Here is an 18,337-nt window from a genome sequence, read left to right on the forward strand (position 1 = left end):
CTAGATTACATATTATTAATTGCGGGGGGGGGGGTGCTCTTAAATAGTGTTGGGTATTGCTAAATTATATTCTTCCTTCTTTTATTCTGATACAGTTCCAGCCAAGATACACTTGCCTAAAAATCTTGAAGGCATGGGAGCAGTCCATGCTCTCCGAGGTGAGGTAATCAGCATCAAGATCCCATTCAGTGGCAAACCAGACCCAGTGATCACCTGGCAGAAAGGACAAGATCTCATCGACAACAATGGCCACTACCAAGTTATTGTCACAAGATCTTTCACGTCACTTGTTTTCCTCAATGGAGTGGAGAGAAAAGATGCTGGTTTCTATGTGGTCTGTGCTAAAAACAGGTTTGGAATTGATCAGAAGACAGTTGAACTGGATGTGGCCGATGTTCCCGACCCACCCAGAGGAGTCAAAGTTAGTGACGTCTCACGAGATTCTGTCAACTTAACATGGACTGAGCCAGCTTCTGATGGCGGCAGCAAAATCACCAACTACATTGTTGAAAAATGTGCGACCACTGCAGAAAGATGGATCCGCGTAGGACAGGCCCGAGAAACACACTATACCGTGATCAACTTATTTGGAAAAACAAGTTACCAGTTCCGTATAATAGCGGAAAATAAATTTGGCCTAAGCAAGCCTTCTGAGCCTTCAGAACCAACCGTAACCAAAGAAGATAAGACCAGAGCTATGAACTATGATGAAGAGGTTGATGAAACCAGGGAAGTTTCTATGACCAAAGCATCTCACTCTTCAACCAAGGAACTCTATGAGAAATATATGATTGCTGAAGATCTTGGGCGTGGTCAGTTTGGAATTGTCCACCGTTGTGTTGAAACATCCTCAAAGAAGACATACATGGCCAAATTTGTTAAAGTCAAAGGGGCTGATCAGGTTTTGGTAAAGAAAGAAATTTCCATTCTAAACATCGCTAGGCACCGAAATATCTTATACCTCCATGAATCATTTGAAAGCATGGAAGAATTAGTTATGATCTTTGAGTTCCTATCAGGACTTGACATATTTGAACGCATTAACACAAGTGCTTTTGAACTTAATGAGAGAGAAATTGTAAGCTATGTTCGCCAGGTCTGTGAAGCACTTGAGTTCTTACACAGTCATAATATTGGACACTTTGACATTAGACCAGAAAATATCATTTACCAAACAAGAAGGAGCTCCACCATTAAAATCATAGAATTCGGTCAGGCCCATCAGCTGAAGCCAGGAGACAACTTTAGGCTTCTGTTCACTGCCCCTGAATACTATGCACCTGAAGTCCACCAGCATGATGTTGTCAGCACAGCCACAGACATGTGGTCACTCGGAACACTCGTGTATGTGCTGTTGAGTGGTATCAATCCATTCCTGGCTGAAACTAACCAACAGGTAATTGAGAACATCATGAATGCTGAATATACCTTTGATGAAGAAGCATTCCAAGAGATCAGCACTGAAGCCATGGACTTTGTTGACCGGCTGTTAGTGAAAGAGAGAAAATCTCGCATGACAGCATCTGAGGCTCTCCAGCACCCATGGCTGAAGCAGAAGATAGAAAGAGTCAGTACTAAAGTGATCAGGACATTGAAACACCGACGTTACTACCACACCCTGATCAAGAAAGACCTCAACTTGGTTGTGTCTGCAGCCAGGATCTCCTGTGGTGGTGCAATTCGATCTCAGAAGGGAGTGAGCATTGCTAAAGTTAAAGTGGCATCCATTGAAATCGGCCCAGTTTCTGGACAGATAATGCATGCAGTCGTTGAAGAAGGAGGATATGTCAAATACGTATGCAAAATTGAAAATTACGATCAGTCTACCCAAGTGACGTGGTACTTTGGTGTCAGACAGCTGGAGAACAGTGAGAAATATGAAATCACTTATGACGATGGAGTGGCCACCATGTATGTCAAAGACATTACCAAATTCGATGACGGTACCTACAGATGCAAAGTAGTCAATGACTACGGAGAAGACAGTTCTTACGCAGAGCTGTTTGTTAAAGGTGTGAGAGAAGTTTACGACTATTACTGCCGTAGAACCATAAAGAAACTTAAGCGCAGAACAGATACCATGAGACTCCTGGAAAGGCCACCAGAATTCACGCTGCCTCTCTATAACAGGACAGTTTATGTGGGTGAAAATGTCCGGTTTGGAGTAACTATAACTGTCCACCCAGAGCCTCGAGTTACATGGTATAAATCAGGTCAGAAAATCAAACCAGGTGATGATGATAGGAAGTACACATTTGAGTCCGACAAGGGTCTTTACCAATTAACAATCAACAGTGTAACTACGGATGATGCTGCCGAATACACTGTTGTTGCAAGAAACAAATACGGTGAAGACAGCTGCAAAGCAAAGCTGACTGTGACCCCACACCCACCTCCAACAGGTACGACCCTAAGACCCATGTTCAAACGGCTACTGGCAAACGCAGAATGCCAAGAAGGCCAAAGCGTCTGCTTTGAGATCAGGGTGTCTGGCATCCCCCCGCCAACATTAAAATGGGAGAAAGACGGTCAGCCACTGTCCCTCGGGCCTAACATCGAAATTATCCACGAAGGCTTGGATTACTATGCTCTTCATATCAGGGATACTTTGCCTGAAGACACGGGTTACTACAGAGTCACAGCCACAAACACTGCTGGATCCACCAGCTGCCAGGCCCACCTACAAGTGGAACGCCTGAGGTACGTCAAACAGGAGTTCAAGACTAAGGAGGAGCGCGAACGACACGTACAGAGGCAAATTGACAAGACGCTAAGAATGGCTGAAATTCTTTCCGGAACTGAGACTGTGCCACTGACACAGGTCGCCCAGGAGGCACTGAGAGAAGCTGCCACCCTTTACAAACCAGCCGTCAGCACCAAGACTGTAAAAGGGGAATACCGACTTGAGACGGAAGAAAAGAAGGAGGAGAGAAAACTCCGCATGCCTTACGAAGTACCAGAGCCACGCAAGTACAAACCGGCTGCCATAGAAGAAGACCAACACATTAAGCAGTTCGTGCCCATGTCTGACATGAAATGGTACAAAAAGATACGCGATCAATTTGAAATGCCTGGGAAGATGGACAGAGTTGTACAGAAAAGACCCAAGCGCATCCGCCTTTCAAGATGGGAACAGTTCTACGTGATGCCTCTTCCACGCATCACCGATCAATACAGACCCAAGTGGAGGATTCCCAAACTGTCCCAAGACGACCTTGAAATGGTGAGACCAGCCCGCCGGCGTACACCTTCTCCTGATTATTACTTTTATTACAGACCCAGGAGACGTTCTCTCGGTGACATCTCGGATGAAGAATTACTCCTGCCCATTGACGACTACCTGGCAATGAAGAGAACAGAGGAAGAGAGGCTGCGTCTTGAAGAAGAGCTGGAACTGGGTTTTTCAGCCTCACCCCCAAGCCGGAGCCCTCCACGTTTTGAGCTTTCGAGTCTGCGTTACCCTTCCCCACAAGCTCACGTCAAGGTGGAGGAAGCAAGAAAAGACTTCAGATACTCAACGTATCACATCCCAACGAAGGCGGAGACCAGCACGAGTTACGCGGAGCTGCGGGAGCGGCACGCCCGCACCTGGCACAGGCAGCCCAGGCAGCGGCAGAGGATTATGGCCGAGAGAGAGGACCAAGAGCTGCTGCGTCCAGTCACCACCACCCAGCGCCTCTCGGAATACAAAAGCGAGCTGGAACACATGGCAAAGGAAGAAAAATCTAGAAAGAAATCAAGACGCCAGAGAGAAGTGACTGAAATAACGGAAATTGAGGAAGAATATGAGATCTCCAAACACGCTCAGAGAGACACTTCCTCCTCGGTGTCCAGGCTGCTGAGACGCCGGCGCTCCCTGTCTCCGACCTACATCGAGTTGATGAGGCCGGTGTCCGAGCTGATCCGGCCGCGGCCACAGCCAGCTGAGGAATATGAAGATGAAGATGACGTAGAAAGAAGGTCTCCTACCCCAGAAAGGACTCGCCCACGTTCCCCCAGCCCTGTGTCTAGTGAGCGTTCACTGTCAAGATTTGAGAGGTCGGCAAGATTTGATATCTTTTCCAGGTATGAGTCCATGAAAGCTGCTTTAAAAACTCAGAAGACATCAGAAAGGAAGTATGAGGTTTTGAGTCAGCAGCCTTTTACGCTGGACCACATGCCTCGAATCACACTGAGGATGCGCTCCCACAGGGTACCGTGCGGCCAAAATACACGTTTTATCTTAAATGTTCAGTCTAAGCCAACTGCCGAGGTCAAATGGTACCACAACGGTGTAGAACTTCAAGAGAGCAGTAAGATTCATTACACCAACACCAGTGGGGTTCTGACCCTGGAAATTCTGGACTGTCATATTGATGACAGCGGAACATACCGTGCCGTGTGCACCAACTACAAAGGTGAGGCTTCTGACTATGCAACCTTGGACGTCACAGGAGGGGATTACACCACCTATGCTTCCCAGCGCAGAGACGAAGAGGTCCCCCGATCTGTTTTCCCTGAGCTGACGAGAACAGAGGCATATGCGGTTTCATCATTTAAGAAAACATCTGAGATGGAAGCTTCCTCTTCCGTCAGGGAAATGAAATCACAGATAACAGAGACAAAGGAAAGTCTCTCATCATATGAACACCATGCATCTGCAGAAATGAAAAGTGCTGCAGTCGAAGAAAAGTCGCTGGAAGAAAAATCCACACACAGGAAGATCAAGACGACTTTGGCAGCAAGAATTCTTACGAAGCCAAGGTCCACAACGGTGTATGAAGGCGACTCTGCAAGGTTTTCTTGCGATACAGATGGTGAGCCGGTACCGACTGTGACATGGCTGCGTAGGGGACAAGTCATAAGCACTTCCGCCCGCCACCAAGTGACCACCGCAAAGTACAAATCGACCTTTGAGATCTCTTCAGTCCAGGCTTCGGATGAGGGCAACTACAGCGTGGTGGTAGAGAACAGCGAAGGGAAGCAAGAGGCACAGTTTACTCTGACCATTCAAAAGGCCAGGGTTACTGAAAAGGCTCTGACATCACCACCGAAAGTCAAATCCCCAGAGCCTCGGGTAAAATCCCCAGAAGGAGTCAAGTCTCCAAAACAAGTGAAATCCCCAGAGCCGGTGACTTCTCACCCAAAAGCTGTATCACCCACAGAGATAAAACCCACACCAACAGAAAAGGTTCAGCAGCTGCCAGTCACTGCCCCACCCAAGATAATTCAGTCCTTGAAAGCAGAAGCTTCTAAAGATATAGCAAAGCTGACCTGTGTGGTCGAAAGTACTGTATTGTGTGCCAAAGAGGTCACCTGGTATAAAGATGGTAAGAAACTGAAGGAAAATGGGCATTTCCAGTTTCATTATTCGGCAGATGGTACCTATGAGCTCAAAATCCATAACCTCACTGAATCTGATTGTGGAGAATATGTTTGTGAGATTTCTGGTGAAGGTGGAACTTCCAAAACTAACTTCCAATTTGTGGGACAAGCCTTTAAGAATATCCATGAGGAAGTTTCAAGCATATCAGAAACCAAGAAAGCAGCTCAGAAAACTGCTGAGTCAACAGAAACCAAGAAAGCGGCTCCAAAAACTGCTGAGCCAACAGAAACCAAGAAAACTGAACCAAAAGCTCCTGAACCAGTTTCCACAAAACCAGTAATTGTTACTGGGCTGCAGGATACAACTATTTCTTCAGACAGTGTCACTAAGTTTGCAGTTAAAGCTACTGGAGAACCCCAGCCAACTGTCATCTGGACAAAGGATGGAAAGGTAACCAGTTCTTAAATGATCCTTAAACTTATCTTCTAAAAAAACTAACCTCTTCCCTCTTCCCCATCTCCCAAAGAAAGTTTAAAATTAAATCACTTTTTAAAACTCAAATCACGTGCATTCTACAGGCTATAACACAAGGAGGTAAATATAAACTCTCTGAAGACAAAGGAGGATTCTTCCTAGAAATTCATAAGACTGATACTTCTGACGGTGGACTTTATACTTGTACAATAACAAATTCAGCTGGATCTGTGTCCTCTAGCTGCAAATTAACAATAAAAGGTAGGTTGGCTTTTATTCTTACCGATAATTTTCAGAAAACAATATGAAGGAAACATTTCTAAACACTATTCCTTACACACACACACAAAGTATTAAAATAAAACTTTTACCAAGTTACAGAATACCATTTGTACACAAATGTACAAATACACATATTTGAAGTTAGCATACACTTTTATATTTATTAAGTGTCTAATTGTATGTGGTGTTATATAAGATTCCATAGAGATTATATAAGATTCCTGCTCCCAGGAACATTTAAGAATAAAGGCAGGTGATTATACAAAATGGCACTTCTTCCCTAAAGCTTCACTCTTGCTAATTTTCCAAAGCAGTGGAAAGTTAATGAAAGAACTGTATCGGTTTTCCCAATTAAAATTAGTTTGCTTTCATCTCAGTCTTCTAAAACATAATTCAATTGTTTTAATTACTCAAAATCTCCTAAATCCACCCATCTCCTAAATCCTTCAACTATTCTTTGCAAAACTTTTTTTCCCCTTAAGTCATAAAAATCATTCTTCTGTTTAGTTTAGTTTAAATAATCATTACACTGATCTCCAAAGTCATGCATGACAACTTTCCAAGATTGGGACTGAGAAAGAGTTAGGTATTACCTACACTGCATGCGTTAAGTTAATGTTTTTTCTTTGTATATTATTCACTTACAGAATCCACAAGAGAAGAGGGTGGGGCCTCTTTCCAATTCAGTTTGCCTTATAGAGCTTTCTTTTTCAGCTGTAAAAGACACTGAGATACAGAAAGTATCGACACAAAAGACCTCCAAAAGTATATCCCAGAAGAAGGCAGATGTCCAAGAGGAAATTTCCAAAAAAGCCCTAATTTCTGAAGAAATCAAGATGTCAGAGGTGAAATCTCCAGAGAAGCTGGCCCTCAAGGAGGAAGCTTCAACAGTTCTGATTTCCGAAAAAGTCAAGAAATCAGAAGCGACCTCCCTGGAAAAATCCATTGTCCATGAGGAAATCACTAAAACATCACAGGCATCAGAAGAAATCAGAACTCATGCCGAGATTAAAGCATATTCTACTCAGATGAGTATACCTGATGGTCAGAAAGTGACTTTAAAAGCCAACATTGCTGGTGCCACTGATGTGAAATGGGTATTGAATGGGGTAGAGCTCAGTAACTCCGAGGAGTACAGATATGGCGTCTCAGGCAGCGACCAGACGCTGACCATCAAGCAGGCTGGTCACAAAGATGAAGGGATCCTCACCTGCATTGGCAAAACCAGCCAAGGAATCATCAAGTGTCAGTATGATCTGACCCTGAGCAAAGAACTCTCAGATGCTCCAGCCTTCATCTCCCAGCCCAGATCTCAAAATGTTAACGAAGGACAAAATGTTCTCTTTTCTTGTGAAATCAGTGGTGAGCCATCGCCTGAAATCGAATGGTTTAAAAACAACCTGCCAGTAAGTTGAGTTATGAATATATTACTGAAGAAAGCTTTAAATACTCCATCTACTCCTGAAGAGCTCAAAGAAACCCTTTTTTTCTCTTCTTTTTAGATTTCTGTTTCTTCAAATATCAGCGTAAGTCGCTCCAGAAACGTATATTCCCTTGAAATCCGAAAGGCCTCAGTAAGTGACAGTGGGAAATACACAATTAAGGCCAAAAATTTCCATGGCCAGTGTTCAGCTACTGCTTCCTTAACGGTCCTTCGTAAGTATATCTTTATCATTTTCCTTACTTGCTTAAGGCCGTTATCTGAGTTTTTTGGTTTGTTTTTTTGCTTTTGTCTTCTGAGCCCAGCAAACTCTCTGGAGCCTCATTAAGTTCCATGTGTAAGAGACACAGGCCTCCTGTGTGAATTCATTCTTAACGGTCAACGTTTCTTTACAGCGAGACAGGAACATGGATAAGTTAACTTTCAAAGCAAAGCTACCAACTGTCCTATTACATGTATTTTCAGAATGCACAATATAAAAATTATTTTCTGTATGACTAATCATTTTTCTCCTAGTGATTCTAGCACCTGCATGTAATGTAATGATAGAAATATAAGGATTCGTTTCTGGGAGACACTGAGCTAGCTCTTGACAACTGTATGTATGTATTTGCTTGTGCTTCCACAGCAAATTGTTTGGGTTGCATTTCTGTGTGTGTGTCTAAGTGTTCCATTTCTGTAAGTCAGTGTCAGATGTCACCAATTAACCAGATGTCATTGGTGTTCACTGTGTATCTGCTATGCTCCACAGCTCTAGTTGAAGAACCTCCCAGAGAGGTAGTATTGAGGACAAGTGGTGACACGAGCTTGCAAGGAAGCTTCTCGTCTCAGTCAGTCCAAATGTCTGCCTCTAAGCAGGAGGCCTCCTTCAGCAGTTTCAGCAGCAGCAGTGCTAGCAGCATGACCGAAATGAAATTTGCAAGCATGTCTGCCCAAAGCATGTCCTCCATGCAAGAGTCTTTTGTAGAAATGAGTTCCAGCAGTTTTATGGGAAAATCTAGTATGACACAACTGGAAAGCTCAACTAGTACGATGCTTAAAGCAGGCCTAAGAGGTGAGCAATCAAATTACTGGTAGAGGTAGACAAGCCTAGTAGCATGGTAGAGTCCTTAGTACATACAATTCAGTAGAAAGCAAACTGTTATATTTTCAGTGATCCTAAAACTTTTTTGTTGTTGTTGTTCCATAAAGGAATTCCACCTAAAATTGAAGCTCTTCCCTCTGAAATCAGCATTGACGAGGGCAAAGTTTTAACAGTAGCCTGCGCTTTTACGGGTGAGCCTACCCCAGAAATAACATGGTCCCATGGTGGAAGAAAAATTCAAAATCAAGAACAGCAAGGGAGATTCCATACTGAAAACACAGATGACCTGACAACTCTGATCATCATGGATGTACAGAAACAAGATGGTGGACTTTATACCCTGCGCTTAGAGAATGAATTTGGATCTGACTCAGCTACTGTGAATATAAATATTCGATCCATTTAAGAGGGCCTGTGCTCTCATATTCAGACATTCTTAACCTTTCCTGAACGATTCACATAGACTAATCTTTCTCATCTGTAAATACTTAAAAAAAAAATGTAGTTTTGTATCAACCTAAATGAGTCGAAGTTCAAAAATATGCATTTCAATCTTTTCTTAATTGTTGACCTAAGATTATACATTTTCTAGTGACATGTACATACTGTATATAGCCGAATTAACGGTTATAAAGTTTTGTACCATTTATTTTATGACATTTTACAATGTAACTGTTGAAACTAACTGTTGGTAGGAGAAAGTTTCTTATGGAACGAATACCCTGCTCAACACTTAATCAATCTTTGTGCCTCAACATAATGTTGATGTCTAAGTATGCCTCAATGGGTCGAGAAATTCCCCATTGAAGATGTCCTATCCACCGACATGATGCTGTGCACGTCACCTGATATGTGCACCAATACTTACTGAATCAGAAATGTAAGGCATTGGTGATGTTTGCATTTACCCTCCTGTAAGCAACACTTTAACGTCTTACATTTTCTCTGATGATGTCACACTCAAAATGATCATGACTTAAATATTACCAGAGCAAAGTGCAACGGCCAACACTTTGTTCGCTCATTTCACACTGTCTCTGACCATAGAGAGTGCCTGGGTAGCTTGGAAAAGCAACATCACCTGGCCATCCCCTCATTTAACCAAGCTGTTCATGCGTTCCTATGCCAGAGCAGTGCCAACTCTTGGAGGTCCCGGGGTGCAGCCAACGCCTTCGTGTGGTAGCTCTAAATTTAAATTACACCAGAGAAACCGGGGCAACTAAGCAATGAGCCACAGCAAAAAATAAAGAACAACAACAACAAAATAAAGCTGTCGTTAAATTAAAAACAACAAAATATTACTAACTGCCCAAAATATCAATTTGATGTAGTTCTTTTCATGCAGGTTTAAATTCAATTGTTAGTTATAATTGTTGGACCTCCTTGAGATAGTAACAACAAAATAAAGCAAGCTATCTGCACCTCAAAATTTGTGATTGGTTGTTTTCTGTAAAATTCTGGGGTTGGGGAGGTATGTGCCTTTGCAAATCACAGAAATGATCATAGATAAGAAGAAGCAACTCAAGTTCTTCACAGCAAATATTTAAATTACCATGTTGAATGCATTCCACAATTTTTTTAAAGCATAGATATGATTCTCATGGATAAAGTTACCCCCAAAAGTTAACAAAAATCCCCCAAAGTATTAGATCAAATCTTCTAAACTTATTATCAAGAAAAATATTTTTATGGGAGCTGATTCGTTAAATCCAAAGATATTGAACATTACAATTCACGATATTTTGTGCCAGACAGCAACGCAAAGATGAGCAAGATGAAATAGACCCTGTCCCTCAAGGAGTATAGAAAAGAATATGACAATTTCAGGGAAAATGATCAATTGTGCAACTGAATCCATTACTGACTATTGCAGCTCCAAACTGAGACAGAACAAATCAAAGTCCTCAAAGCTAAAGAACTCGTTTTAAATGGTATAGTCCTACTAGGCTTTTCAAAACAACTTCATAATAAAATCTCTAGCACCAGAAAAATCTGTATTTATCCACCTCAATTAGATAATCCTAATTGTAAACCTATAAAGTCGATTCTTTGCCTAAATTACCCCCTAAATGTAAGTACAAGCGGCCAAAGCTGAAGCAAATGCACTGTCAATTCTTACTCCCCCAAAGAAGATCTTGGGTCTTCGTTAATTTATTCAGCAAGTATTCTGTCTTAAGTCAGATGCCCTAAAGGCAGAGCCTAAGACTTGACTCTAGCATAAGTAATTTTTTGAGGGACTGCTCTCAGGAAAAAGGAAGTGAGGGAAGCAGAGTAGAGGAAGAAAGCTAAGCAAGTATGTGGTCTCCGCGGGAGCTTCAGCCGCATCCCACAGGCAGCATAAATTGCACCAGAGTTGGTTCCACCTGGGAGCAAGGGCGCTGACCTTCTCTACCTGCTTATCTGCCAGTTAGTGCCTACAGGCTGGGAGCTTGTGGGAGCGGCGGCGGGAAGAGGGAAATAACCTCCGGGGTGAGGGGCACCCCTTGGCCAGAGCAATCTCTGCAGACTAGGGCAGCTAAACAGCCAATACACAAGAAACTGGGCCGGGTACACATCACCTGGATCTGGGAGGTACGCACAGCACCCACTACACCATCTAACAGCTTGAAATGCCAGTTCTTACCTTAAAACGAGAGAGGCAGGGATTCCTGAGGATGACTCCCAGCCCTGACAGGCTGATGTTCTAAGGAGTCCTATCCGTGGCTGGGGCGCAGTCCGTGCTGCTCAGAATTCTGAAGCTGAAGGAACTGTAGCTGCAGCTCCCAAATCCAGAGATCCATTTTGGGCCTGGGAGAAAGGGGAGGGGCTAAGGCCTATCCCGGGAAGGAAATCCACGCCACGCCGAGAGGCCTGACTTCTTTTCAACCAGTAGCAGAAGCCCACGCCTCTGAGAGCAGCAGGGTGTGGCCAAGGGGTCACACGTGAGAGGACTGCGTAGGGAGGATCCTGGGAAGGCCCTCAGAGGCCCTCCGGCTGGAACTACAAGCACCCCTTTCCGGGTTTACCAGCCAGCCTCCCTCCGAGAGCGCCTCCAATAACGGCGCTCCCCCGCGTAGGGTGGGTGGGGATTCCTGTCAATCCCACCCCACCTCCAACAGCACCAGGAATGCCTTCCCAGCAACTTTGCATTTCCGGTTCAGACCACCTTGTCTCTCTCCCCCCTGTCGGCAGGGGCCGCCAGAGAGCAGCAAGCAGACACCTTCTTCCTGGTTCAACCCTCCAATCCACAAAACCTATGAGTAATCTTCACTCTCTTCCTGCCCCTCTTTCTGCTGAATCCTTCCTGTCTATTTTATAAAGCCCCCACTTGGCTACACTCATAAGCAGCATAGTGTAGGAATTATATATACGCACTCAAAACCCAGAGTACCAACCCAAATCCAGGATCTGCTATTTGCTAACTTGTGTCACCTGGAGTAATTACTGACCTTCTCTATCCCTTGATGTTCTCACCCATAAGATGGGAATAACAACAGCATCAACCTCACAGGTTTTGTGAGGATTAAACAAATTACTACATGTGAAACTCTTAGAGCAGTGCTGCCACAGCACCCAATAAACACCAGCAATCAGTATTATATTAGAGACCACCATGCAAAACATCGAAGTTAGGGACCAGAAAAACATTTTAGAGGGGGTGTAACACAGACCTCACTTGTAATCACTAGATGTATTATTTTGCTAGGGCTGCTAGAACAAAGTACCACAACCCTGCAGGGCGGCGAGGAGGCGGCTAGGAGTCCTAAATGAAAGTGTCAACAGGACTGGTTCCTTCTGAGAGTTGTTAGGGAAGGATCTGTTCCAGGCCTCTCTGCTTGACTCGTAGATGGCCACCTGTTCACATAGCATTCTCCCTGCATGCATGTGTGGGTCCAAATATCCCCTGTTTAGAAGGACATCAGCAATATTGGATTAGGTTTCACACTAATTTTACCTTATTTTAACTTTATTGTCTGTGTAAAGACTATCTCCAAATAAGGTCACATCCTGAGGTACCAGAGTTTAGGACCCCAACATATCTGTGGGAAGGGGTACACAGCTCAACCCATAACACTAGACATGATGGGCATGAGACAGCACATCTTTAAAAGAAGTCTTTTGGTAGAGTTTCTCAAAAGATGAATTTATTATCTCTAACCAGTAGTAGCCAATTATATAGATGAACCATCTAGAGGTAGGGAGGTAGGTAAATCAGAAACAGCCAGTAAAATAACAGGTTAAATTGACAGTCTCCATAGTGAGACATTATATTTCAAGAAAAATGTTTTATGATTGTGCTCCAGGAAAAGAAAGTAATTTGTATTTGTTTATTCAGCCCCAAATGTAATTTTAAGAAATTCGGGCCGAGAAAACCCAGTTTCCTTGTAATAGGAGAAAACAGTGTCTGCTAGGTAAATAGAAGGACTTTTGCAAGAGAGATTGGCCGCCCTTTTCTGGTGGTGCAGTGGTTGAGAATCCGCCTGCCAATGCAGGGGACACAGGTTCGAGCCTTGGTCCACGAAGATTCCACATGCCGCGGAGCAACTAAGCCCTTGCATCACAACTACTGAGCCTGTGCTCTAGAGCCCGCGTGCCACAACTACTGAAGGCCGCGTGCCTAGAGCCCGTGCTCCACAACAGGAGAAGCCATTGCAATGAGAAGCCCGCGCACTTCAACGAAGAGTAGCCCCCGTTCGCCGCAACTAGAGAAAGCCTGCACACAGCAACGAAGACCCAAAGCAGCCACACACACAAAAAAAATCGATGGGCCAATCTATTTTCTTTTTTCTAAATAAATTTATTTATTTAATTTATTTTTGGCTCCGTTGGGTTTTCGGGCTTCTGATTGCAATGGCTTCTCCTGTTGTGGAGCACGGGCTCTAGGCACGCGGGCTTCAGTAGTTGTGGCACGCGGGCTCAGTAGCTGTGGCTCACGGGCTCTAGAGCGCAGGCTCAGTAGTTGTGGCGCAAGAGCTTAGTTGCTCTGCAGCATGTGGGATCTTCCCGGACCAGGGCTCGAACCTGTGTCCCCTGCATTGGCAGGCAGATTCTCAACCACTGCACCACCCAGGAAGACCTGGCCCATCGATTTTTATTCTAAGGTTATAAAAATAGTTTTATGCCTTTTGGTATGTCTGGGTCAATGTTTCCCAAACTCTTCCTCAAGATGTTGGTAGATATTATGGGAAAATTGTCCCACAGCCAAATAAACTTAGGATTTGGGAAACCGTACTTCTTTATGCAGGACTTCCCAGAGCCTTTGATGAGCTAGTGTGTGTTGTGGTCCTCCAAGAGGCGATACAATGCTCCCCGAACTTATCTGATGATGGAACTGTTTTCACTGGTACTGTACATGATGTAGGCTGAGACAGGCCACAGTAGGTGGAAACATGGGAGGTGTGAAGAGGATTGGATCTTGGTAGAGGAGGAACTGGGTATCACCTAAGAAATGAAATTAAGTGCTATGATAAAAAAAGAAAAATCCGGGGCTTCCCTGGTGGCGCAGTGGTTGAGAGTCCGCCTGCCGATGCAGGGGACACAGATTTGTGCCCCGGTCCGGGAGGATCCCACATGCCGCGGAGCAGCTGGGCCCACGAGCCATGGCTGCTGAGCCTGCGTGCCCGGAGCCTGTGCTCCGCAATGGGAGAGGCCACAGCAGTGAGAGGCCCACGTAACACAAAAAATATAAATAAATAAAAATTTAAAAAAAAGAAAAATCCAAGGCGTTTGAGAGCACATTGCTAGGGCATCTGATCCAGTCAGAGAATTGAGGAACAGTCAGATTAGAGGAAGTTACATGTAGAAGCTGTGACCTAAAGTGTGGGGTGAACTGAGGAGATAAGGAGGAGCTTTCAGGCAGAGGATCCTTGCGCCTGCAGAGGTCTGGGGCAAGGAGAACACGACACATTCAAAAAAGTAGAAAAAGTTAATAAGGGGGTGCAAGAACCTCTGAAGGGCTGGAGGTGAGAAGCAGGGCAACGTTGCAAAAGGCCTCTTACACCCTATTATGGACTTTGGGCTTTTCTCTAAGAGGTAAGGGGAACCATGAAAGAGATTTAAGCAAACTAGTTACTTGATCAAATTTTACTTTTACAAAGTATTTAGCTATTCTGAGAAAACTATGACATGTATTTGCCATTCTATGCCCAAAAGCTTATTTCCTCCCAGCAGACTCCACTCATAGGAAGACCTTCACCTATGACCAAATTTCTAACCCATAATGTCCCTGTAATTACCATTCCTAGGCTTTATAGCCATCCGTGGAAAGGTCTTTCCTAAGAATGTCTGGGGACTTAGGGAAACATGTAATAAAGCCAGACTGGTAGACTCTCCAGGTAAAGGAAAAGGTGTGGGAGAGGGGGTGACTTGTGGAGACAGGAGGGCAACTTACTGCCGCAATTCTTCTCGGTGACAATGACCACTGCTGTGGAACTGCAACGGAGGTAGAAGAATCTGGCCCAAAAAGCCAAGTTCTGATGATGCGATGTCAGGAATGTGGCTCCTGGGGACGACTCCCACTTACTCCTGCTCCATTTTAAGAAAAGGTGGGAAGCAGGTAAGAGAAGTGGGCAGGTATGCCAACGCTTTCCAATCTGTCAGGAAATCACTGCAAAAGATAGCATGTCCTAAAAGTGAGGATTCCAAACCTAAAATTCATGCTTATCCTAGAATCTTTAGGGGGTCCCTGAGCTCCCTGAGATAATGCATATATTTTTTCTCTTTTTTTTTAAGGGACATTGTTCCTAGTTTTCATTTCATTTTTAAAGATGCCAATGATGCAAAAAGTTTAAGAGATACTGCCCTACACATTTCAGAGAGGGAACCAGCAGATAGATGCCAAAGCCATCTCAGAAGTATCTACAGGCCCGCGTTTCCGCAGAGCTGGAACTCCCGGCTCGGGGTCTCTTCCCTCCGCCATCACGGAACTGCCCCGGAGCCCGAGGGGAGGGCGACCTCACTGAGGCTGCCGGCTCTGGAGAGGCCCCGGCGGCCGAAGCCCTGACAGTCCAGCGGACGGCGGGCCGGAATCATCGTACCCAAATCCACTCATTATGCTGCTACTGGCCTTATGACATTGATTTCACGGCTGAGTGATATTCCATTACACACCAGAAATACATCTACACGTAGAACAACTCATACAGAACACCTACTGAACGCTGGCAGAAGACCTCAAACCTCTCAAAAGGCAAGAAACTCCCCCACGTACCTGGGTAGGGCAAAAGAAAAAACAATAAACAGAGACAAAAGAATAGGGACGGGACCTGCACCAGTGGGAGGGAGCTGTGAAGGAGGAAAGGATTCCACACGCTAGGAAGCCCCTTCGCGAGCGGAGACTGCGGGTGGCGGAGTGGGGACGCTTCGGAGGCGCGGAGGAGAGCGCAGCCACAGGGGTGCGAAGGGCAAAGCGGACAGATTCCCGCACAGAGGATCGGTGCTGACAGGCACTCACCAGCCCGAGAGGCTTGTCTGCTCACCCGCCGGGGCGGGCGGGGCTGCGAGCTGAGGCCCGGGCTTCCAACGGAGCACAGAGAGAAGACTGGGGTTGGCGGCGTGAACACAGCCTGCAGGGGTTAGTGCACCACGGCTAGCCGGGAGGGAGTCCAGGGAAAAGTCTAGACTTGCCGAAGAGGCAAGAGACATTTTCTTCCCTCTTTGTTTCCTGGTGCGCGAAGAGAGGGGATTAAGAGCGCTGCTTAAAGGAGCTCCAAAGACGGGCGCAAGCCGCGGCTAACAGCGCGGACCCCTGACACGGGCATGAGACGCTAAGGCTGCTGCTGCCGCCACCAAGAAGCCTGTGTGCGAGCACAGGTCACTATGCACTACCCCCTTGCGGGGAGCCTGTGCAGCCTGCCACTGCCAGGGCCCCGTGATCCAGGGACAACTTCCCCGGGAGAACGCACGGCGCGCCTCAGGCTGGTACAACGTCACAACGGCCTCTGCCGCCGCAGGCTCACCCCGCATCCGAACCCCTCCGCTCCCCGGCCTGAGTGAGCCAGAGCCCCCGAAGCAGCTACTCCTTTAACCCCATCCTCTCTGAGCGAAGAACAGACGCCCTCCGGCGACCTACACGCAGAGGCGGGGCCAAGTCCAAAGCTGAACCCCGAGAGCTGGGAGAACAAAGAAGAGAAAGGGAAATCTCTCCCAGCAGCCTCAGAAGCAGCGGATTAAACCTCCACAATCAACTTGATGTACCCTGCATCTGTGAAATACATGAATAGACAACGAATCATCCCAAATTGAGGAGCTGGACTTTGAGAGCAAGATTTATTATTTTTTCCCCTTTTCCTCTTTTTGTGAGTGTGTATGTGTATGCTTCTGTGTGAGATTTTGTCTGTATAGCTTTGCTTTCACCATTTGTCCTAGGGTTCTGTCCATCCGTTTTTTTTCTTTTCTTTTCTTTTCAAAAAATTTTTTTCTTAATATTTTTTAAGGTGGGAGAGCCAACTTCAGGACACTGGTCAACAAGAGACCTCCCAGCTCCACATAATATCAAACGGCAAAAATCTCCCAGAGATCTCCGTCTCAACACCAGCGCCCAGCTTCACTCAACGACCAGCAAGCTACAGTGCTGGACACCCTATGCCAAACAACTAGCAAGACAGGAACACAACCCCACCCATTAGCAGAGAGGCTGCCTAATATCATAGTAAGTCCACAGACACCCCAAAACACACCACCAGACGTGGACCTGCCCACCAGAAAGACAAGATCCAGCCTCATCCACCAGAACACAGGCACTAGTCCCCTCCACCAGGAAGCCTACACAACCCACTGAACCAACTGTAGCCACTGGGGACAGACACCAAAAACAATGGGAACTACGAACCTGCAACCTGCAAAAAGGAGACCCCCAAAACAGTAAGATAAGCAAAATAAGAAGACAGAAAAACACACAGCAGATGAAGGAGAAAGATAAAAACCAACCAGACCTAACAGATGAGGAAATAGGCAGTCTACCTGAAAAAGAATTCAGAATAATGATAGTAAAGATGATCCAAAATCTTGGCAATAGAATAGAGAAAATGCAAGAAACATTTAACAAGGACCTAGAAGAACTAAAGATGAAACAAGCAACAATGAACAACACAATAAATGAAATTAAAAATACTCTAGATAGGATCAATGGCAGAATAACTGAGGCAGAAGAATGGATAAGTGACCTGGAAGATAAAATAGTGGAAATAACTACTGCAGAGCAGAATAAAGAAAAAAGAATAAAAAGAACTGAGGACAATCTCAGAGAACTCTGGGACAACATTAAACGCACCAACATTCGAACTATAGGGGTTCCAGAAGAAGAAGAGAAAAAGAAAGGGACTGAGAAAATATTTGAAGAGATTATAGTTGAAAACTTCTCTAATATGGGAAAGGAAATAGTTAAGTCTAGGAAGCACAGAGAGTCCCATACAGGATAAATCCAAGGAGAAACAAGCCAAGACACATATTAATCAAACTGTCAAAAATTGAATACAAAGAAAACATATTAAAAGCAGCAAGGGAAAAACAACAAATAACACACAAGGGAATCCCCATAAGGTTAACAGCTGATCTTTCAGCAGAAACTCTGCAAGCCAGAAGGGACTGGCAGGACATATTTAAAGTGATGAAGGAGAAAAACCTACAACCAAGATTACTCTACCCAGCAAGGATCTCATTCAGATTTGATGGAGAAATTAAAACCTTTGCAGACAAGCAAAAGCTGAGAGAGTTCAGCACCACCAAACCAGCTTTACAACAAATGCTAAAGGAACTTCTCTAGGCAAGAAAC

At 45.0% G+C, this 18,337-nt stretch overlaps 2 protein-coding genes across 50 annotated transcripts in view; one reads left to right on the forward strand and one right to left on the reverse strand.

Moving 5' to 3' along the window:
* Positions 1 to 10,015, forward strand: part of TTN (titin) — a 282,014-nt gene extending 271,999 nt beyond the window's left edge. For 40 of the 41 annotated variants that reach the window (XM_067741398.1, XM_067741403.1, XM_067741365.1 and 37 more), the window contains 6 exons: positions 96 to 5,755; positions 5,884 to 6,040; positions 6,776 to 7,467; positions 7,564 to 7,717; positions 8,254 to 8,556; positions 8,694 to 10,015. In XM_067741398.1, coding sequence (XP_067597499.1) covers positions 96 to 5,755; positions 5,884 to 6,040; positions 6,776 to 7,467; positions 7,564 to 7,717; positions 8,254 to 8,556; positions 8,694 to 8,992 — 7,265 coding nt within the window. In that variant the 3' untranslated portion in view covers positions 8,993 to 10,015. The remainder of the gene's footprint in view (positions 1 to 95; positions 5,756 to 5,883; positions 6,041 to 6,775; positions 7,468 to 7,563; positions 7,718 to 8,253; positions 8,557 to 8,693) is intronic. The other variant, XM_067741379.1, reaches the window with a different exon arrangement.
* PLEKHA3 (pleckstrin homology domain containing A3) overlaps positions 1 to 18,337 on the reverse strand; it is a 138,381-nt gene that overhangs the window by 78,961 nt on the left and 41,083 nt on the right. The gene's annotated exons all lie outside the window — the stretch shown is intronic.

This window comes from Pseudorca crassidens, chromosome 6, assembly GCF_039906515.1.
Source record: "Pseudorca crassidens isolate mPseCra1 chromosome 6, mPseCra1.hap1, whole genome shotgun sequence".
Taxonomy (NCBI): domain Eukaryota; kingdom Metazoa; phylum Chordata; class Mammalia; order Artiodactyla; family Delphinidae; genus Pseudorca; species Pseudorca crassidens.